The sequence below is a fragment of the Armigeres subalbatus genome, chromosome 3 (assembly GCF_024139115.2).
Source record: "Armigeres subalbatus isolate Guangzhou_Male chromosome 3, GZ_Asu_2, whole genome shotgun sequence".
Classification (NCBI taxonomy): Eukaryota; Metazoa; Arthropoda; class Insecta; order Diptera; family Culicidae; genus Armigeres; species Armigeres subalbatus.
Genome location: NC_085141.1, coordinates 137,371,140 through 137,395,475, shown reverse-complemented (window position 1 = coordinate 137,395,475; position 24,336 = coordinate 137,371,140). Strand labels below are relative to the sequence as shown.

Sequence of the window (24,336 nt, the reverse complement as noted above, 5' to 3'; positions counted from 1 at the left end):
TACTCTTGTGAAAACGTTTTACACGCCCTTATCATTTATACCTATATTGATTCTCATCTTAAAAATCACCAAAAGCCAAAAAAAAAAACACGTTGAAACGTGAATATTTTTAATGTACAATTTTTATTACTAGCATTGAAATTATGGTAAAGTAAACATTATTATTTCAAAAAGCCCGTGGCAAATTAGTATTACTATTTGAGAGTTCAAAAACGGAAAATAGTACACTTTGGCCCAGGATTTGAGCTGAAATACTCCTCAGTGCGTCGATGCGAATTTGAACTAAACTCACCCGCAACACTTCCCGACTTCACCAAAACCGTCCTCGATGCCAACGTTGTCTTTATACCACAAACTAGCACTCGGCTAGGACGAAAGGCACTAGGCACTACGCTGGTGGTTGAACGACAATCGCCGGGTGGTAAATGCGAGAAGGAAGGCCCTCCGAATATTGCGCAGACTTCCCGCCGGTCACCCTAACAAAGTGCCATTCAGAATTATGCTGATCAGTGATTTTAGAAGCAAAGAAAAAACAGTGGGAGGATTTTCTGGACTCGACCCCAACATATCTGCGGCCGAACTGTGGGGAAAAGTAAACGCACCTAGTAGTAAGCGAATATCTTCCCCCATCCATCTTGACGCACCGAATCCAGCTGATTTTCAGCCGGCTATCACCAGTAGATCTTCGCCTCCCTTCAACTTTCGAGTCCCTCCGGATCTTCAAAACTCCAATTTCAATTCTCCATTTTTCGCTCCTGAACTTTCTTTTGCGCACTCAAGAAGTAATGGAAAATCATCAGATACCGATGGGGTTGGCTATCCCATGATCAAAAACCTTCATCCCCCCGCCAAAATCCGGTTCCTGGAGTTAATCAACCAAGCATGATCTGATCAAATCTGAGTGCGTGTTTTATCTTGTTCCGGACAGCAGAACGATCGCGCGATCTGCCGAAATATTGTGTTCTGCATTGTGCGGCCGGTAATAAAGTTAATCAGTTCAGTGCATGCTTTTTCGGAGTAGCTATCACGCAAGCGTTGTGCAGTGCGTGTTTTAGTCGTCGCGAAGTAGTTAAGATATCGAATCAGTCTTCGGGAAAATGCGTAAGACATGCGTTGCTTTTCCGTCTTTGTATCATCATGAATATGGCGTCGTTCAAATGGAATAATTAGTCGCTTACCAAGGCGATTTCCAATATATTTCCTTCCCAACTATCATACTATTCCTTTCCAGCGTGCTCATGGAGATGCAGAGGATTCCTCGGTCTCTTATAGCAATGAGTGTCGAACTAATTTTCCTCCCCTTATCCTGATTGACTGTGAGGACGTGGCCGGCATCGTTATTGGTCTTGAATTAAAGAAACTCCGAAGCATGTACAGTTAGAATAGCTTTCTAGTCTCGAAAAAACTATTCAATTGGTGAGCTGTGCATTATTAGTTGTTTCTCGGCCAATCACGACTAGCAACTACGATGATGAGATGGAAAACGGAACAGTTCCCCTAAATAAATTCACCACACTAACCACCGGAAAGTGGACCAAAAATAGGTTTCAATACATGATACCAGGGAAGACGTGGAAACACAGACTGGAGTGCGCCGATTTCCGAGGAATAACCCTCCTTAAATCGGCGTACAAAATTATGTCCCGTATTCTGTTCAACAGAATGAGACAGCTTGAAGAGACCTTCGTCGGCGAATACCAAGCAGGTTTTCGTGAGGGCCGATCAACGACGGATCAGATGTTTACCCTGAGACAAATCCTTGATAAATTCCGGGAGTACAACTTGCAGACACATCATCTGTGTATTGATTTCAAGGCGGCGTACGATTCAGTGAAACGGAATGAATTATGGCAAATTATACTTGAACATGGTTTTCCGGCGAAACTGATACGGCTGATTCGTATTACGTTGGACGGATCGAAATCAAGTGTAAGGGTTGTGGATGAAATCGACGTCATTTGTTACCTTAGATGGATTAAAGCAGGGTGATGCACTCTCGAATCTACTGTTCAATATAGCGCTTGAGGGAGCGATAAGGAGAGCTGGTGTGCAAAGAAGCGGTGCCATTATCACAAAATCGCATATGCTTCTGGGATTTGCGGACGATATCGATATTATCGGGATTGATCGCCGTATCGTGGAAGAGGCTTTTGTGCCTTTTAAGAGGGAGACAGCGAGGATTGGACTCACGATCAATACCAGCAAAACGAAGTACATGGTCGCTGGCAATCAACGTGGGTTCATTAGTGGTGGTGGTAGCGAAACAGTGCTGGATGGTGAAAAATTTGAAGTGGTAGAAGAATTTGTGTATCTTGGAACATTAGTGACGTGCGATAATGGTGTTACCCGCGAGGTGAAAAGGCGTATTGCAGCTGCAAATAGGGCTTATTACGGACTTCGTAACCAGCTTAAGTTCCGTAGTCTGCATACGAAAACAAAATTCGCGCTGTATACTACTCAGATTCTTCCGATGGCTTTATACGGCCATGAAACATGGACGTTGAAGAAGTCTGATTGGAGAGCTTTCGGAGTGGCTTTCTGGCGGCGTCGCATGAATCACGAGTTGTACCAGGTGTATAAAGGGCTGGATATTTTTAAGCTTATTCAACAAGGCAGATTATGGTGGGCTGGTCACGTTGTTTGTATGCCGGAAGAACGTCAAGAGAAGATAATATTGATGCTGGGTCATTAGGCCGAAGGCCATTAGGCCGAATGGTCGTTAGGCTGAACGGTCATTAGGCCGAATGAGAACTGGGGAGTGAGAAGTGAGTAGTGCGATGTGAGGAAGAAGTAGAACAGAAGAAGAAGACATGAAAAGGAGGAAGAAATAAGAAGGAAGAAGGATGGGGATGAAGGAAGAAGGAAGAAGGAAGAAGGAAGAAGGAAGAAGGAAGAAGGAAGAAGGAAGAAGGAAGAGGGAAGAAGGAAGAAGGAAGAGGAAAGAGGGAAGAAGGAAGAAGGAAGTAGGAAGAATGAAGAAGCAAACGGAAGAAGCAAGACGAAAGAAGCAAGAAGGGAAGAAAGAAGGATGAAGGATGAAGGAAGAAGGAAGATGGAAGAAGGAAGCTGGAAGAAGGAAGAAGGAAGAAGGAAGAAGGAAGAAGGAAGAAGGAAGAAGGAAGAGGGAAGAAGGAAGTAGGAAGAATGAAGAAGCAGACGGAAGAAGCAAGACGACAGAAGCAAGAAGGAAGAAGGAAAAAGAAAGAAGGAAGAAGAAATAAGGAAGAAGGAAAAAGGAAGAAGGAATATGGAAAATGGGAGAAGGAAGAAGGAAGAAGGAAGAAGGAAGAAGGAAGAAGGAAGACGGAAGAAGGAAAAAGGAAGAAAATGAAAGAAGAAAGAAGAAAGAAGAAATAAAGAAGATGAAAGAAGGAAGAAAACGGAAGAAAGAAGAAAGAAGAAAAAAGATGGAAGAATGAAGATGAAAGAAGGTAGAAGGAGGAGGGATGATGAAAGAAGGAAGAAGGAAGAAGGCAGAAGAAAGAAGAAGAAAGAAGGAAGGAAGAAGAAAGGAAGAAGGAAGAATGAAGAAGCTAGATGGAAGAAGCAAGAAGGAAGAAGGAAGAAGTAAGAAGAAAGAAAGAAGCCGAAAGAAGAAAGGAAACGGAAGAAAGAAGAAGGAAGAAGGAAGAAAGAAGAGGAAGAAGGAAGAGGAAGAAGAAAGAAGAAAGATGGAAGAAGAAATAAGGAAGAAGGAAGAAGAAAGAAGAAGAAAGAAGGAAGGAAGAAAGAAGGAAGAAGGAAGAAGGAAGAAGGAAGAAGGAAGAAGGAAGAAGGAAGAAGGAAGAAGGAAGAAGGAAGAAGGAAGAAGGAAGAAGGAAGAAGGAAGAAGGAAGAAGAATGAGGGAAGAAGAATGAGGGAAGAAGGAAGAAGGAAGAAGGAAGAAAGAAAAAGGAAGAAGGAAGTAGGAAGGAATAAGGAAGAAAGAAAAACGAAGAAGAAAGTAGTAAGAAGGCCGAGAGAGGAGCAAGAATGAAGAAGAAATATGGAAGAATTAAGAAGAAAAAAGAAGAAGGGAAAAAGAAGGAAGAAGAAAAAAGGAAGGAACAAGAAGAAAGAAAGAAGCAACAAGAAAGAAACAAAAAGAAAGAAGGATAAAAGAAGAAGGAAGAAAGAAAGAAAACGAAAAATGGATGAAAAAGAAGGAAGAAAAAAGAAAGGAAAAAGAAGAAAGAGAAAAGACGAAGAAAATAGAAAGAAGAAGAGTGGCGGAAAAGAAGAAAAAAGAAAGAAGGAAGAAGGAACAAAGAATAAAAAAGAAGGAAGAGATAAGAACAAAGAAAGAAGAAGAAGGAAGGATAATGCAGAAAATAACAAAGAAGTAGGAAGAGCGAAAAAGAAAAAAAGAAGGAGAAGCAAGATGCAAGAAGGGAGAAGGAAGAACTTCGCATTTTCACTTTTTGCTTCTTCTTACTAATTTGGCCTGATGACCATTCGGCCTAATGGCCTGACACCGATAATATTTAGTAGAGAACCCGGAAGAGGCTGGAGGCTTCGTGTAAGGCCGCGAACACGATGGCTTTTTGCAGTTGAAGAGGACCTGAGGGCGTTCAATGTTCAGGGCGACTGGAAGCGATTGGCCCAGGATCGAGTTCATTGGAGAAGGATACTCCATTCGGCGTAGGTTCATCGAAGAGCTGTAGCCCATCAAGTAAGTACATGATACCAGATCTCGTTCCGAATCGTTCCCGAAAAAACTTTAGTCAAATTTTCTTTCTCCATACAAATTTTGTTCGGGGGATGCTTTACAGCATTAACTACAACAAGTCACCAAAAATAAAATTTACAAGCTACAATCATCAAGTTTTAGAATCAGTTCATTATATATACGTGTGAAATTAAAAAAAAATATGAGTTTCGCGGAACGAACGATTTTTTTTTGAGGTTTCGTCCGGGTTTTCGCCATTGTGCGTCATTGCTCTTGTATTCCAGTCCAACATCAAACTCACGAGCCGAAACACACGTTTCAGATATGTCCAATGTTGCACGACTTCAGTGGATTAAATTTGCAATTTCCTACGTTTGCCGATCATCAAACAGCACATTCAAAATAGTCAAATGCCGGCGACACTAATCAACCTGATTTCAAAATGTTATTTAAATTAAATTTAAATGTTTTGTCTGAAACTCGATTATGCATAAGTACAACATGTGATAGATTTAGTTCGGAAACTAAATCTATCACATGTTTTACATATGCATAATCGAGTTTCAGACATAGTAATTAATTTCAACTCTAACGTGAAATCTGTGCTGTTATACGCTAGCGAAACATGGTGTGTATCAGTGGAGAACACTCAACGGCTGCAGGTGTTCATTAATAGATGCCTGCGGTATATAATTCGGGCCTGGTGGCCTCACAACTGGATCTCAAACAACGAGCTCCATCGCCGTTGTCACCAGAGGCCGATAGCAACAGAAATTCGGGATCGGAAGTGGGGCTGGGTCGGCCACACTCTACGTAGGGGCGGAAACGAAATCTGTAAGCAAGCATTAGACTGGAACCCAGCGGGACATCGCAGCAGAGGCAGACCCAGAGGCTCATGGCGGCGAAGCCTCAATAAAGAAATAAAAGAAGTCGACCGAAATCTAACCTGGCAACAGGTAAAAGCGATAGCCGGGCTCAGGATGGAGATCTTTCAAGTCGGCCCTTTGCACCACCGGAGGTGTACAGGATCCAGGATTCCGCTCCGGGTGGCTTAATACCCGGCATATAGGAAATTAACTTTGAATGTACCGTCATCTGGGGGGAAGATGATCATTTTTAAGACAAAACATGCAATAACAATGTGTGTTTACATTTTAAATCGAAACAAATATTTTCAAAACATGTACTGCTATACGTTGCACTAATCAACAACTTTAGTTTTCTAAAATGCGTTCGCATTTATTAAAATAAATTAAATTATCACACATTTTTTGAGTAATCTGGTTTGGGGTGAAGTTGATCAAGACAGCTCTACTAAAATCATTATGACCTAGCCGTCAAAATACACTAGGTTATTTGTATGAATATTGAATTTACTACGTAAACAAGTCTAGTCAAGTACGAGACACTGAAGACGGCCTTACTGTTGAGGTCGAAATACGTATCTGTCAAGATACAATTAAGAGGTGGAATTCAATGGGATTGTATAAACTCGTCTTATGACAGGTGAAAACATTCCACTAAAAAGCTCAAAATAATTTTCTTATCAAGTCTACAAAGTCAATATTTGAAACGAAAATAGCGTCATTTATGACTATCTCTCTCTTTCTTCCACAAAATACATTTTCATGATTATAATCGAAAAACTACTAGCGGTAACATTACTTGAACGGATAAAATTGTTAACTACCGTTTCATAAAAAAATTAGGCACTTTTGACTGACATATCAAATGATCATCTTCGCCTCAATGATCATCTTCCCCCCGTTTGGTACCGTCAATGTTTTGTTATTCTCTGATTTTGATGAATCAAATTTTAACAATAAATCCTGCTTAACTTTTCGTGACCCCTGCGCAGTATTGAGAAATAGATTTCTGTGTCATAGAACTATTTCGCAAATAACTTTTTGCAAAAGGACTCCAGTCTAGTCGTTTTACTTCTCAATATATCTAAATTTAAAAAAAAATCGAACTTCAATTTTTTGAGTTACATATACAATTGGGCAATTTTTTTTAGAGAATTTTCAATGCTACTTCGTTCACCTGCTGTGACCTCTGGATCCTGGAAGGACATACACGAAGGAATCCACTAATGATAGCCACAATCAACAGTTTATTCAGCACTTCGCGTTTTTGTATGCACAAATCTCAATAGATGATCAACATAACTGCCCAAGTAACCAATAAGCACTATATTTCGCCAAATAGACCAGATCTTTACTGTACGGCAATCCCTTCAAAAATGCCGTGAATACAAGGTCCCAACGCACCATCTGTTCATTGATTTCAAGGCGGCATACGACAGTATAGACCGCGTAGAGCTATGGAAAATTATGGACGAGAACAGCTTCCCTGGGAAGCTTACCAGGCTGATCAAAGCAACGGTGGATGGTGTGCAAAACTGTGTGAAGATTTCGGGCGAACACTCCAGTTCGATCGAATCGCGCCGGGGACTAAGACAAGGTGATGGACTCTCGTGCCTGTTATTCAACATTGTGCTAAAAGGTGTCATGCGAAGAGCCGGGTGTACCATCCGGGGTACGATTTTTAACAGATCTAATCAATTTATTTGTTTTGCAGATGACATGGACATTGTCGGCCGAACATTTGCAAAGGTGGCAGAACTGTACACCCGCCTGAAACGTGAAGCAACAAAAGTTGGACTGGTGGTGAATGCATCGAAGACAAAGTAGGGTAAGACGGTATAATGTGCCCCCCCCCCCCTAAGGCAAAACCTTGATAACTTTTTACTTTTCATCGTAATTTATGCAAACTTTGTGTTATTTGGTAGTGCAAGAAGTCGCAAATGCATTGCCCGTGAGTAGTCATATAAAAGTATTACAGATAACACGTAATAATGCTTTTTTGAAAAGTCGTGAAAAATGGATTTCAAAAAGTGCCTGGGCAATACGCCCCACCTTAGCCAAAGACGTTCAAAAACCCTTCATTAGTATTTTATCAATCCCATAATAAAAAGGTTACAAATCCTTATGTGCTTGACATTAAAAAACCAACATAAGTCCATTTAATCAGGTTTTATTTACATTTCAATAATATCCATATAATTTAAAAGCAACTGCTGCAAGCTCGCCGCGCTTGTGTCCAGTTGGTAAGGGCATATTGTCCTGCCTACCCTGGGGCGTTTTGGCCAGTAAAACATATTTTCAAAAATCGTTACGCTTTTGAAGATGGAAACAATTTTATATCATATTAACCACTGAGAAAAGTTATTTTATTGCCCAACTGAGTGTTCCCGTGCAAGTTTTGCGGACAGTATGCTAGCGTCGCTCCAGAATGTTGAGCAAACAAACATGAAAAGTTACATCAAAACTGTCACTTTTCGTATTTTGCTATTATTTTCATTATGTAATACAAAAATACTTCCACATTCACATAGTACGATGGTTTTACAAATATTTATAGGTACCAACTGATTTTGACCCTTAGTTAGTTATAGTTTTCTAGAAATCAAAGAGGGGCGTTTTGGCCAGGTGGGGCGCATTATACCGTCTTACCCTACATGCTTGTGGGAAGAACCGAGCGCGGCAGGGCCCGCCTGAGAAGCAGTGTTACGATAGACGGGGATACCTTCGAGGTGGTCGAGGAATTCGTCTAACTCGGATCATTGCTAACGGCTGATAACAATGTTAGTCGTGAAATACAAAGGCGCATCATCTGTGGAAGTACAACAAAGATTCGCCTCCGCACCAAATGTGTGGCCAACTACACGTTGATTTAATTGCTTGTGCGTCGCCGCAATGACGTACTTACATTGCCTTCGCTTTAGCTTGACGTTGTCCCTCTGAATGGTGGCCGATGAGCCATCTCCGGCTTTGGCTAGAGTTGGGTAGTACGCCGCGATGAGCGTGATGGGACCGACAGAGTCGCATGATGCGAAAGTTCGGGATGGTGACGTTTCGGTAATGAACGCTTTGTACATTATCTTCTCCTAAAGGAAATCCTTTAGCTAGATCGTTTTGCTCTTGAGCGAGCGAGCTTTTCAGTTGACCAGGCCTACCCTAGAAGTCATTTTCAATAATGAGCATGCCAAGGTTGAAGACATGGTCGAAACGGGTTTTGCAACCACGTAGCCGAGTATTCTTCTGAATTTTCCAGGAGCTCCGCCCGCTTCGTACAAGCCTTGGTGGTAGCCCGATGTATTGTCGCCGCGTAGTGTTGGCGCATTTGGGATCGGCCATCTCCATCTTGTCTCACTTATCCTTTGGGTGTGGGTCGCTGCATTTGTTGCAGCGCGGCTTTATGCGGAAGTTCCGGGTGCCTTGCCCAAAGTGACGTCGTGGTGCACTGGCCGATATCGCTCCCAGTCAACGACTCTGTACTTTATGACGCTGACCTGCTTTAGGTCTTACCATGTGGTGGAGCCGTTCTCCAGATGGAATAGATAAAGATGGCGCAATTTCTCCTCGCCTTGTTGTGACGAGCGATTTTATGAACGGCCACTGATTTCAGGCCGCTACTTTTGTTCTTAGCTTCGAGCTCCTGCTTCTTCATGTCGTGGAGTCCTTGTAGCGAATTTTTGAACGGCTTTGTTCTGGGTTGGTCATGAGTATAGTACTCATACCTTTGGACCTCAAGGAACTTCACGACTGACTTATGGTGGTTATTCTTGGCAGGCATTACTATCAGGCCTTCAATTCACAGACACAAGCGGGCACTTCTCTTTTCGCTCTGGTTTCACCTGCGGTGGCTGGAGTCGCTACTTCTTGCGCTTCTTTTCCGTCGTTATCATTTAGCAACGACGAGAAGACGTTGCATGACAGAAAATGATTGGAGGGATTTCCCAATGGTGGTGCCATGCAACCGGGTCTCTCACAGAATCTCCCATACTGAGCCGACAGCGAAGAACGCCAACTTGTGGACTGAAGCCAGTAGCCATGCACAAGATCGCTCGTCACGACAAGGCGAGAAGATTCGTGACCTGATGCATCTGGAGCATGTCTCCACCACCTGGATTGACTTGAAGCTGGTTGGCGTTATAAATTACACCGTCGTTGACTGGGAGCGAAATCGGCCAGTGCACCACGACATCACGCAATGCACCAACTGTTTCAATTTCGGGCACGGCTCCAAGAACTGCCGCATGAAGCCGCGCTGCAACAAGTGTGGTGAACCCCATCCGACTGACGAGTGCGACAAAATGGAGGTGGCCGATCCCAAGTGCGCCAACTTTGGCGACAAACATCGGGCCACCACAAAGGGCTGCCCAAAGCGAGCCGAGTTCCTGAAAATCCGGAAAAAGGCTTCCACCAGGACCCTACCGAAGAAGAACCGTGTTCCTGTAGTCAACGAGGTGAACTATCCGGCCATCGTGGCTCCCCGTCGAGCGATTCCGATCCTCCCACCGTTACAACCGCACAAGTGACTGACAGCAGCAGCTTCGTCGGTTCAAGCTCCAGCTCTGCGATTCCATCTTCCAGCGAATGGCCCCCGGCAGCAAGATAAGCATCTTCTACTCCCGAAGGATTCCACTCCGCTCTACACCCCGGAGCAGCTGGATCTAATATTCAGCCAACTTGCGGCTTGGCTTCGAAGCAGCAAATCCCGGTTCGACCAGATTTACACTCTGGGCCTTTTCGTTATTGAAAATGGCTTCTAGGGTTTGGCAAACTGGAGCGCTTACTCGCACTAGAGCAAAGTCGTCGAGCTCAGCGATTTCCTTATTTCCTTGAGGAGAAGGAGATTGACGCAGCTTTCATCACCAAATCCCACCGAAGCCCGACGACGGCACGTCCGCCGAACTACGAAGGGATTTATAATAAAGCTCACTCGGTGGCAGGGCAGTGTCATCGCCGCGGCCGGAGACCTGAACGCAAAGCACTAACCGTGGGGAAGCATCGCCTCACACCGGAATGGAGTCGTCTGGTCCAATGACGAACTGGAGGGCAACTACGCCATCCTGAGCCCTGACAACCCTACCCGGTTGACATGACATGGTCCGGGGCCCATGTAATGCTCGACATCTTTATCGCGAACATGAACGATCACGTCTCCCAGTCGGTCGTCTTCTAGGAGCTCAGCTTGGACCACTATCCGGTGGTGGTGGAAGTTGGAACTGTGAATCGGTGAATCGGCACGAGCTAACCCAGCGTAACTATCACCCTTTGATCAACCGTCGGTCGTCGTTGTCCCTGAAAAATATGCTTGCTGTCTACAAGCCCCGTGATCGAATACGACATGCTGGTCTGGGAGAGCTGCACGAAAACTGATCATCTGAAACTCCAACGAGTTCAAAACAAGTTCCTGAGGATGATCCTCAATACCCTTTCCAGGACACGAACTTCTTATATTCAAATTACTGTCTTTTGCTTTTTCAGAGAAAAAAAATGTGGTAGTGTCAACCGGATTCTGCTTAAATCAACAATATTTTTGCATTTTGTTGATACAACTACAAAAAAGGGTTGATTCAACTCTCTTTTGTTTCAACTATGCTTTTTAGATGTCACTGTCTAGGAGTGATAATCATCCGCATTACCTCTGCTCAATGTATACTTCATGGCAAGTTCAGTTTATAAAGTTTTTCAATACATATTCTAAAATGGTTGTCAAAAGAACGATACTATTATTGTTTCCAACATGCGATGCAGGATAGACATAATAATATTATGCATCTCGAGATAAAAAAGAATACTGCGGCTTCCTGCTGGTGGCTTCTCAGGTAATCGCAATGGTCACTAAACACGACAGAGTCAATGAAAATCTTACCCATCGTATGCACTTGCCATGATAAACACTCTCCATGTACTTAGTGACTCCGGTTGCCTCTCACTAATACAATCGAACACACTCATTTGCCGAAAAGCATGTGGTTTTGTTTTGAGCGGGAATATTCTGCCTATATTTTCAGAGTTTATGTAATTAAGGGTGACGACATGTGTCGCATTTGACAGGTCTCCTGCTCGTTTGGAACACGATATTGTATAGGAATGACAGATGAATTTTGTTCCAATTCTGACAGTGTCGCCACTCTTAATTACATACACTCTGTATATTTTAACACGGCGGCTATCTTGACGTTTATCTTTGCAATCGACCTGCGAGTGTAAGACCGCCGCAGCATTCTAAAGCCCCAAACGCAATACAACGAAACGGCGACGAAAACGGCAAATTTGACAGAAAATATATGGACTAACTGTCAAATTTTCCGTTTCCGTCGCCGTTCCGTCGTATTGCGTTTGGGGCTTAAAGGTTCCCCCAAACACACGCGACGCGACAGTCGCGACGCGATTCTAACGCTTGGTATGGAAGCGTAAATAGAACATTGCCTGTAGCGACCCAACGATAGAATCGCGGCGACTAGTTGTCGCCGTCGCGGCGATGAAATCGCTTAGGTCTGGGGGAGCCTTAAAAAAGATAAGCGCGACAGTATTGTTCAATTGAGTAAAGCATTGAATCAGCTTTGAAACAACAACTTTGAAGATTGAATCAACAATGTTCACGTTGTTCGATGCGACAATCGAAATATTTATTTCAATCGTACAAGATTTATCTGCCTGTTATTTTGGCTCGCAGCTGCAGCTTATTCGCTAGCGTCTGTATCAATCAGAACGAGATAATCGCGTTTAGCTCAGAGAAAAGATATTTTAGTTACTAGATAAAGATTGTCGCTGCCGTCGCTGTCCGGAACATCTTTTGCTGGCGAGGATAGGGGAGCTAAATGTCAAAGAAGGAAAATCCATACGATTTGACAGCTTGGTACCCAACATGTTCCGGACAGCAGAACAAAGGGAACCGAAGCGACAATCTTTATCTAGTAACTAAAATATCTTTTGCTCAGAGCAATGCGACATTGCTTCGCTTTTCGACCTGTATATTTGGAAAAATGTCTCATGAACCTATCGCCGATATAGGCTATCGGCACATACTATCGGGTAAAGTTTACGATAAAGTAGACACTTCAAAACAAATTTATGCCAAAAAAGAAAAAAAAATGTTTTTGAAACTTTGCAGAGTGCACTAACTCCTTAAGGAGAAAAACCATGTGATATTATGTAACAGTAACACAGTCATTTAATTTAGTGAACTATTTTCCAAAAACAAAATAAACTAAAATCAGAACACAAAAACAAAAACCGAAACCATGCGTTTATTTGCAAAACTCCGTTCACTTACCGCTGATCGAGAACGTCGATTGTTGCATGTCCTTGGTGCCGTCGGGTCGGTGACCTCGTGCACTGTGCGGCGTACTCACTGCCGAGTCACCGGACATGATGCTCAACGCTGGCCCGGGAACATACTTCTCCGGCAGAGCAAACGTGTCCGGAATGTCCACCTCATGCTTCTGATTCAAATCTAAGTTCTGCAGACCGTTGCGAGCTTCTTTGTCGTCTCCGTTTCGTGTTTTGATTCCATTCAGTGCATCGTACACGAATGGTGGATTGATTGGCGTTTCCAGGAACGAACCTTGTCCCTCAGCCACCCTGAGCAATCCATTCTCGGCGCACACCCGGCCGTGAACGATGACGTATTCTGGAACACCGTGGCACTTCATACCCTCGAAGATGTTGAAGTCACAAGCTTGGTGATGGGTGGTCGCGGAAATGGTGCGTACCGCTTTCGGGTCCCAAATAAGTACGTCCGCATCCGAGCCTGGCGCAATGCGACCCTTCCGTGGATAGATATTGAAGATTTTCGCTGCATTTGTGCTGGTAATGGCAACAAAGCGCTGAGGATCGATTAGTCCTGTTTGAACGCCCTTCTCCCAGACAACGGACATCCGATCCTCCACTCCGTTCACACCATTCGGAATCTTGGTGAAATCTTCAAGGCCAAGTTCTTTCTGATTCTTGTTGAAGGTGCAATTGTCACTGCCGGTCGTTTGCAGATCGTCCCTGAATTTGAAAAAAAAAATGTTATTACGAGACGGGATTAGCAGAATGTTGTGAAGCGTACAAAACAATAACATAACAAAAAACCAAAGCAAACGATAAAACAGATGAAAACAAAGGATGATAGGCAGGATACGGTGGTAACTTACAACGCCAGGAACTTCATCAGATGTCGAGGGGTTTCAGGGTCCGGACGTATCGGCGGATTGGTCACGTAGTAGGCCAAACTACTGGGTTTAACATTGGTTAGTGAACAGCCAAGTGAACTGGCCAGCGTTTCGCCGTACACAAGTAGGCCACGCCTTCTCGCTTGGGACACTTGCTCGGCACCCAGCTTGCTGGTTACCTTGGTAACGTATAGCGGCGTCTTGGTCTGCCATTGTGAGAATGGTTGATGGAGGTTGTTTTTAGTTCGATATCGATTTGTGTTATGATCCGATCAGCGAAAGCATGTTCCGTCGATAAAAGAATGAAAAATTTCACCGGTTGTAGTGTGAATCCAATCAAATAATTACTTAGTAAATGTGGTTAGTAGTTAGAAGGTTAGCAGTCATGGAAATAGTGCACAGAGCAGAACAGATGATATTAGAGCCAAAAATGCAGGACACAGAATCAGGTCAAACATAGAACCCCTCAACCTCCATTATCCGGTTAGATCGGAGAACGTGCAAACCGCGATGTGTTACTTACTGGGCGAGCAGTTTCATCAAAAATTCTGGTGTCGTTGGATCCGGACGAAGTGGAGGGCTGAGGACATGTGCGGCGGCGTGATGCCAGCACTGGTTGGTGTAGTGCGTGCCATCGGTGCCAAGGGCGGCAGCCAGGGTTTCGCCGTAGATACCGACACCGTTGTACCGGCGGCGAGCACGTGCGAGCTCGATTCCGGCCGATTTGCTCATCACATGCACTACGTACAGGGGACATTTGGTCTTCGGGGTTTGGAGTTGGTTTGGAAGTACAGGGCAGGGCAGTTGGGTTACCAGAAAATACGAAATAAAGAAGAGGCAGACTATCAACTAAGGTACTTTTCTGTGGGTTGCAACGACATTGAGTGGTGTTTTCATGGAGATGAAATCGTTTTTTTTTTGTTTGTGTGAAAATGTGCTTTCGTAACGAAATGGGCTGATGGAATTCTGAATCGACTAAATACTTCATGTTTGGGGTGGCATGTCAAAGAGTCGTATTTGATGTGGTGGGTGACATGCAAATTAAGAAATGGATTGAGGGAATCAGGTCAAGGGTTAGGAAGAGGAAGTGTGTATAGATCAATATTATTTCAGGTCTTCATTCTCGTCTTTGGAATTGTAAAATGTATGAGGAGCTAGGTATCTATTATTATGTGAACAATTCGAAAAGATGAAAAAATGAATCCTGACTACATTACACCTTCACAGTGCAGGAAAGAAATCAAACAAAGTACCTCAAGTACTAAATATTCATTATACAAAGATGGAGTTCAATTCAAATGCAAATAAATTTTATTTAGATTTTGCTTGGACCAAATCAAAATACAATTCGCTTTAAATTTTTCATCAGTTCAGACTAAATCATGCCTTGGTTTATATTCGTATCAGAATGAAAAAATACTGGATTTGAAAAAAAAAGTTTTGAATTCGATTATTAAATAATTTGTTGATGCTGTAAGCTGTAGAGCTTACTTGTCATAAGACGAGTTTGTACAATTCCATTTAATTCTTGGTTGTGGACAGATACGTATTTCGATACGATTTCGACTTAGTACGACTCGAGTCAAATACGAGACACTGAAGACGGCCTTACTGTTGAGGTCGAAATACGTATCTGTCCAGGGTAAAATCAAGTGGTGGAATTGAATGGAGTTGTACAAACTCGTCTTATGATAAATAAAGACATTCCACTAAGAGCTCAAAATAATTTTTTATCAAAATTGTTGAACTTGAAGTGAAGAATGATTGTTTTCGAATAATTTTATATTATTTAAATAAAAATAAAAGATACCATACTGATAAGACTAGTTTTAGAATAATTTAGATTGGAATTATTTAAAAAGGGATTTGGATCAAATTTGATTCAGAAATGTAGTTGTATGGGATATGACTAGGATTTGGATTGTATCGACATCAAGATGAAAAGGATATCAACAGAACAAACGGAACAAAAGGATATCAACAGAAGTTATCAAAATCAGCGAATACTCAACATAAAACAAGTTATCGATTTGATTTAATGTTTTGCTCAGGTTTGGACTGGATTTAAATCTGTTTGCATTAGATTTGGATTGGATATGGATTAAAATTGGATCGGATTTGAATTGATGGGGCCCTCCTCAGCCTAGCGGTAAGATGCCCGGCTATAATACAAGACCATGCTGAGGGTGGCTGGGTTTGATTCCCGGTGCCAGTTTGGACAACTTTCGGTTTGCTTGGACTTGGATTGGATTTGGATCTGGATTGGATTCTGATTGGATTTGGATCTGGATTGGATTCTGATTGGATTTGGATCTGAATTGGATTTGGATCTGAATTGGATTTGGATTGGATTTTGATAGCATTCGGATAAAAATTGGTTTGGATTGTGATTTGGATTGGATTTGGGTTGTATTTGGATTGTATTTGGATTGAATTTTAATTTGGATTGGATTTGGATTGGACTTGAATTGAAATTGAATTGAGTTTGGATAGGATTTGCATTTGATTTGGATTGGAGTTTGATTGGAATTTGAATTTAATTTGTTTTTGGATTGGATATGATTTTGAGATTGGATTTTCATTTGGATTGGATTTGGATTAGAATTGGATTGGATTTGGATTGGATTTGGATTTGATACGGATCGGATTTGGATTCAGATTGGATTTGGATTGGATTTAAATTAGCTTTGCATTAGATTTTGATTGGATTGGTTTGGATGTAGAATGGAAACAGATCTGAATCGGATTTAATTTGGATAAGGTTTGGACTAGATTCTGATTGGATTTGGTTTGGATTTGGATTGGATTTGGATTGGATTTGGATTGGATTTGGATTGGATTTGGATTGGATTTGGATTGGATTTGGATTGGATTTGGATTGGGTTTGGATTTGGATTGGATTTGGATTGGATTTGGATTGGATTTGGATTGGATTTGAATTGAATTTGGATTGAATTCGGATTGGATTTGGTTTAGATTTGGATTGGATTTGGATTGGATTTGAATTGAATTTGGATTGAATTCGGATTGGATTTGGTTTAGATTTGGATTGGATTTGGATTTGATTTGGATTAGATTTGGATTAGATTTGGATTGGATTGGATTTGGATTTTATTTGGATTGGATTTGGATTGGATTCGGATTGGATTTGGTTTAGATTTGGATTGGATTAGGATTTGATTTGGATTAGATTTGGATTGGATTTGGATTGGATTTGGATTGGATTTGGATTGGATTTGGATTGGATTTGGATTGGATTTGGATTGGATTTGGATTGAATTTGGATTGGATTTGGATTGGTTTTGGATCTGGATTGGATTTAGATCTGGATTGGATTTGAATTGGATTTGAATTGGAATTGGATTTGGATTGTTTTTGGATTTGATTTGGATTGGATTTGGATTGGATATGATTGGATTTGGATTGGATTTAGATTGGACTAGGATTAGATTTGAATTGAATTTGGATCTGGATTGGATTTGAATTGGGTCTGGACTGGATTCGGATAAGAATTAGATTGGATTTTGATTTGGATTGAATTTGGATTAGAATTGGATTGGATTTGGATTGAATTTGGATTTGGATTGGATCTGATTGGATTTGGATTCAGATTTGATTTGGATTGGATTTAAATTAGCTTTGCATTAGATTTTGATTGGATTGGTTTGGATGTAGAATGGAATCAGGTTTGAATCGGATTTAATTTGGATAAGGTTTGGACTATATTCTGATTGGATTTGGTTTGGATTTGGATTGAATTTGAATTGGATTTGGATTGAATTTGGATTGGATTTGGATTGGATTTAGATTGGATTGGATTAGATTTGGATTGGAGTTTGATTGGAATTTGATTGAATTTGGATTGAATTTGTTTGCATTAGATTTTGATTGGATTTGGCTTCGATATGGGATGCATTCGGATCGGATTTGGATTGGATTTTGATAAGGTTTGGTCTAGATTTGGATTGGATATGATTGGATTTGGATTGGATTTAGATTGGACTTGGATTAGATTTGAATTGAATTTGGATCTGGATTGGATTTGAATTGGGTCTGGACTGGATTCGGATAAGAATTAGATTGGATTTTGATTTGGATTGGATTTGGATTAGAATTGGATTGGATTTGGATTGAATTTGGATTTGGATTGGATACGGATCGGATTTGGATTGGATCTGATTGGATTTGGATTCAGATTGGATTTGGATTGGATTTAAATTAGCTTTGCATTAGATTTTGATTGGATTGGTTTGGATATAGAATGGAATCAGGTCTGAATCGGATTTAATTTGGATAAGGTTTGGACTAGATTCTGATTGGATTTGGTTTGGATTTGGATTGAATTTGAATTGGATTTGGATTGGATTTGGATTGAATTTGGATTGAATTTGAATTAGATTTGGATTGGATTTGGATTGGATTAGGATTGGATTTGGATTGGATTTGGATTTTATTTGGATTGGATTTGAATTGAATTTGGATTGAATTTGGATTGGATTTGGATTAGATTTGGATTGGATTTGGATTTGATTTGGATTAGATTTGGATTGGATTTGAATTGGATTTGGATTGGATTTGGATTAGATTTGGATAAGATTTGGATTGGATTTTGAATGGATTTGGATTGGATTTGGATTGGATTGGGATTGGATTTGCATTGGATTTGGATTGGACTACGATTGGATTTGGATTGGATTTGGATTGGATTTGGATTGGATTTGGATTGGATTTGGATTGGATTTGAATTGGATTTGGATTGGATTTGGATTGGATTGGATTTGGATTTAATTTGGATTGGATTTGGATTGGATTTGGATTGGATTTGGATTGGATTTGGATTGGATTTGGATTGGATTTGGATTGGATTTGGATTGGATTTGGATTGGATTTGGATTGGATTTGGATTGGATTTGGATTTCGATTGGATTTGGATTTCGATTGGATTTGGATTCGTATTGGATTTGGAATGGATTTAGATTAGGTTTGCATTAGATTTGGATTGGATTTTGATTTTATTTGGATTGGACTTGTATTGGATTTTGATTGGATTTGGATTGGATTGGATTTGGATTGGATTTAGATTGGATGTGGATTGGATTTAGATTGGATTTAGATTGGATTGGATTTGGATTGGATTTTGATCCGATTTGGATTCGATTTGGATCTGATGGATATTTTATTATTGATTTGATTGATTTGATTGATTTGGATTGATTTGGAATGGATTGGATTTGATTGATTTGAATTTGATTTGATTTCGATTGGATTTGATTTCGGATTGATCCGATTGGATGGATTTCGATTCGATTTGGATTGCTGTATTGATTTTGGATTGATTTGGATTGATTGATTTGATTGATTTTGGATTGAGATTGATTTAGATTAGATTTGATTGGATTTTGATCCGATTTGATTGATTTGATTCGATTTGATTGATTTGATCTGGATTTGAGATTGATTTGATTTGACTGGATTTGATCGGATTGATTTGATTGATTTGATTGACTTGGATTGATTTGATCGATTTGATTGATTTGCTGGATCTGGATTGATCTTGATCCGACTTGATTGATTTGATCTGACTGACTGATGATGGATTTGACTCGATTTGACTGACCGACTGATTCCTGACTTGACTGATCCGATCTGACTGACTGGATCACTGGATCTCCGATCTGACCTGATCTGGATCTGATCGACGATTTGGATCTGACTGACCTGATCGATTGATTGATTTGACTGATCTGAGACCTGGATTTGATTTCGATCTGATCTGATCGATCTGAGATCGATTTGACGATCGATCGATCACCTGGATCTTGACCTGATTTGATCGACTTGATCCTGATGACTCGATTTGATTCTGATCGGACTGATCGACTTGACTTGATCGATCTGATTTGACTGACTGAACTGCCTGACTTGATCGGACTGGATTGACTGGATTGACTGACTGGATTGAGTTTGATTGACCTGACTGGCCTTTTTCTCAAATCCATCCAAATCCAACCTTCAACCAAACCAATCCAAACCAACCAAATCTAATCCAAATCCAATCCAAATCCAAACCCAAACCAAGCCAAACCAATCCAAATCCAGTCCAAACCAATCCAAACCAATCCAAACCAATCCAAACCAATCCAAAACAATCCAAACCAATCCAAACCAATCCAAACCAATCCAAACCAATCCAAACCAATCCAAACCAACCAAACCAACCAAACCAATCCAAACCAACCAAACCAATCCAAACCAACCAAACCAATCCAACCAGTCCAAACCAATCCAAACCAATCCAAACCAATCCCAAACCAACCAAACCAATCCAAACCAACCAAACCAACCAAACCAATCCAAACCAACCAAACCAATCCAAACCAATCCAAACCAATCCAAACCAATCCAAACCAATCCAAACCAATCCAAACCAATCCAAACCAATCCAAACCAATCCAAATCCAATCCAAACCAATCCAAACCAATCCAAACCAATCCAAACCAACCAAACCAATCCAAACCAAACCAAACCAAACCAACCAAACCAATCCAAACCAACCAAACCAACCAAACCAATCCAAACCAACCAAACCAATCCAAACCAACCAAACCAACCAAACCAATCCAAACCAACCCAAACCAACCAAACCAACCAAACCAACCAAACCAATCCAAACCAATCCAAACCAACCAAACCAACCAAACCAATCCAAACCAACCAAACCAATCCAAACCAATCCAAACCAATCCCAAACCAACCAAACCAATCCAAACCAATCCAAACCAATCCAAACCAACCAAACCAATCCAAACCAACCAAACCAATCCAAACCAATCCAAACCAGTCCAAACCAACCAAACCAACCAAACCAATCCAAACCAACCAAACCAATCCAAACCAGTCCAAACCAACCAAACCAATCCAAACCAATCCAAACCAACCAAACCAATCCAAACCAATCCAAACCAACCAAACCAATCCAAACCAACCAAACCAAACCAACCAAACCAATCCAAACCAATCCAAACCAACCAAACCAATCCAAACCAATCCAAACCAATCCAAACCAATCCAAACCAACCAAACCAACCAAACCAACCAAACCAACCAAACCAACCAAACCAACCAAACCAATCCAAACCAACCAAACCAACCAAACCAATCCAAACCAACCAAACCAATCCAAACCAACCAAACCAACCAAACCAACCAAACCAATCCAAACCAACCAAACCAATCCAAACCAACCAACCAAACCAACCAACCAATCCAAACCAATCCAAACCAACCAAACCAATCCAAACCAATCCAAACCAACCAAACCAATCCAAACCAATCCAACCAACCAAATCCAACCAACCAACCAACCAACCCAAATCCAATCCAAATCCAATCCAAATCCAATCTAAATCCAATCTAAATCCAATCCAAATCCAATCCATATCCAATCTAAATCCTATCTAAATCCTATCCAAATCCAATTCAATCCAAATCCAATCCAAATCCAATCCAAATCAAATCCAAATCCAATCAACATCCAATCCAAATCCAATCTTTTATTTTCATTTGATTTAATTTTGTTTCACATTGTATTCGTATTCCATGCGAATTTAATTTGAATTGGATTTGGATTGTATTTCGATTGCACTAGGATTGGATTTGGGTTTAGCTTAGATTGTTTAATTTATAAATGTACCGGATTTTAAATTAATGCGATTTCATTTGATTGAATTGCGTTTTGTTTGGAATATAATTTGATTAGGGTTGGATTGGATTTTGTCTGGAATTAAATTGATTTTATATTGGATTTTGATCACATTTGGCTCAGATTTTTATTGTATTTGGATGCAATTTGGATTGAATTTGGGTTAATTCACGAAATAATTTATTTGTATATCATTTATCTTCGAAGAAGTTCATTCTTCTTCTTCAATGGCTCGACATTCCAACTGGAACTTGTCCTGTTTTTCAACTTAGTACTCTATTAGCATTTCCTCAGTTATCAACTGAAATCTTTTCAATGCCAATGCAATTTCATTAGTATATATCTTGTGTGGCAAGTATAATTGATACATTATGCCCAGGGGTCGAGAAAGTTTCCAACCCGAAAACATCCTAGATCGGATGAACTCGCCATCTCAGGATTGCCAATCCTACGCCTTTGCTCGCAAGGCTACTGGAGACTCGCCAGGCTACTATAGAAGACGTTCCTTAATAAATACAAAAATGAAATATACCTCGGGACTCTTAGTTAGCTTAGCTCTTGGTTATAGTGTTTGATGAAATTCATAAGATTCAAGAGTTTAAATAGGACTTACTAAACTCCATTTTTTTTCTTTTTTTGGAACTTTATTGGATATTTTGCACATGCTTTTTTATACAGTGGCCTAGTCTTAAAGCTCCATTAGAAATTGTGAATTGATGCACAGCGATAAAGATGCATGAACGTTAAAAATCTATACCCTGTTGAAAATGACGAGATAACAACGTACGTAGATTTATTTACATTATGTAGCAATCGTCTCCTCTTCACCTCGCTTAGCCTTATATCTCATAATATTTCAAATAGAGCCTAAACATTCTTCGTAGGCGGTGTTTATAAAACAACGAATGGCCTAATCTAATCTTGATGGTTTAGAGCAGTGCCATAATAGTGTCATAACAAGTACGGGTAGTGTGCCAACAATCTGCTGGCACGCCTAGAAATGTTAAACTCTAATTACCTAATAGCGAAAAGTGGTGCAATAATGTTAACTGAGCATGCGATATGAATTTTACCCATTCCACCTTATTTAGTACATATTTCGAAAAAGCCGTACACCACCCGAAACAAAGCCTCACCTGATGGGCAATGACGCAGGCCCTGTTGACCGCTTCGGCTTCCACTTCTTCCGTGCGGGACAGTTCGTGACCTTCCGGTCCGGTGACACCGGCAGCCAGCAGTTTTTGTACATTTTTGGCAATGACGTCTCCATTTTCGGCGTGCACCTGGGCTACCGCACCCAGTTCCTTGCACGTTTCGAAAATCTCGTACAACTCACTATCGGTCACCTGGAACAGGCCTTTGTACGCCATGAAGCATTTGAACGAGTTCACGCCCCGCTCTTGGCACAGGATCTTCATCTCGTCGCGAACCGATTTGGACCACCAGGTGATGGCCACGTGCAGACCGTAGTCGCACACCACCTTCGAGTCGGCACGCTCCCGCCATGTGTCGTACGCTTCCAGTAGCGATTCGCCCTTTTTCGGGATGACGAAATCAACTGAAATTCGATACAACGCCGATAAGTGGCAAATAAATGCTCCGCAAACAACACATCCATAGGCCATAGAGGCTCGTTCTACTTACTGACTGTGGTGGTCCCACCGGCGACGGCTGCCTTCGTTCCCTGATAGAAATCGTCCACCGCAACGGTGCCCCCGAACTCCAGTTGGAAGTGTGTGTGTGGATCGATACCGCCGGGGATAACCATCTTACCGGTAGCGTCTATCGTGCGGCAGCCTCCCGGGACGACGAAGTCTGCACCGGAGCCAACGTATCTGCGGAAGAGATGGGAAAAGCGCAACGGAAGTTTATTGGTAGGCTCGAACTGCTATCTATATGTGTATGTACATATATTGTGGATTGCAGAGACAGAAGGATAAAGGATAAAGTGGCATGTTGTAGGTCCAACATCAATCCTTGGAAGCAAGCTTGGAAGAGTGCCAACTGGCAGTACTAACACCGTACCGGTAGTTGAACTCCCGGCACAATATAGATAGGTGCGTCACGTCAGCATTTTTGTGCTGTACGGGTAGACAATACAAATCGATTTTGATGCGGAAAGTAACCTACGGCATTTCAATTTCGATGTTGTGTTTTTTTGGATTTATTGGAGTTATATATTGCGGAGTATAAATAATAGAACCATGATTATATTGACGAAATGAATAATCTTGCTCTAATACTAATTGGCATTACATTCCCCACAGGGAAATTGCCGAATGGCAGCTAAGTGTTCATACTTGAACCATTTCATAGATTTCGGTAAATTTTGATTCAGTTCACCGAAATCTTAACAGCACAAAATTTCCAACCCAATTTCCTAGACCAGACCGGGAATCAAACCCAGCCACTTTCAGCATGGTCTTGCTTTGTATAGTCGCGCACGGCTAAGAAACATCCATATAAGCAATGATCATTGTTCAACAGCACTTCGGAAAACCTCTCAAAAACCTTGAATTTTCCGTTCATTAGTGCTAAATTGTTATAACGTCTTTGTCTACCATTTCAACCTTTACTATATTATGGATTATTTTTGGCCTTTTCCATTCAGTCAATAATCTGGTCTTTGTGGAAACATATTTTTCGACCGCCCAATCAATTTATGAAAGGGTTGCTTATTCATACCATCCAATAATGTCTCTTCTTCTTCTTCATTGGCATTACATCCCCCACTGGGACATTGCCGCCTCGCAGCTTAGTGTTCATTAAGCACTTCCACAGTTATTAACTGCGAGGTTTCTAAGCCAAGTTACCATTTCTGCATTCGTATATCATGAGGCTAACACGATGATATTTTTATGCCCAGGGAAGTCGAGACAATTTCCAATCCGAAAATTGCCTAGACCGGCACCGGGAATCGAACCCAGCCACCCTCAGCATGGTCTTGCTTTGTAGCCGCGCATCTTACCGC

General features: G+C 41.3%; 1 protein-coding gene across 7 annotated transcripts in view; it reads right to left on the bottom strand.

Moving 5' to 3' along the window:
* LOC134220371 (dihydropyrimidinase) overlaps window positions 1-24,336 on the bottom strand; it is a 117,671-nt gene that overhangs the window by 1,976 nt on the left and 91,359 nt on the right. For 4 of the 7 annotated variants that reach the window (XM_062699418.1, XM_062699419.1, XM_062699420.1 and 1 more), the window contains 4 exons: window positions 23,010-23,200; window positions 22,502-22,923; window positions 14,186-14,424; window positions 12,780-13,498 (listed from right to left, as the gene is read on the bottom strand). In XM_062699418.1, the coding sequence (XP_062555402.1) occupies window positions 12,780-13,498; window positions 14,186-14,424; window positions 22,502-22,923; window positions 23,010-23,200 (1,571 nt within the window). Of the gene's footprint in view, window positions 1-12,779; window positions 13,499-13,644; window positions 13,869-14,181; window positions 14,425-22,501; window positions 22,924-23,009; window positions 23,201-24,336 lie in introns of those variants that run through there. The other 3 variants (XM_062699421.1, XM_062699417.1, XM_062699422.1) reach the window with 2 other exon arrangements.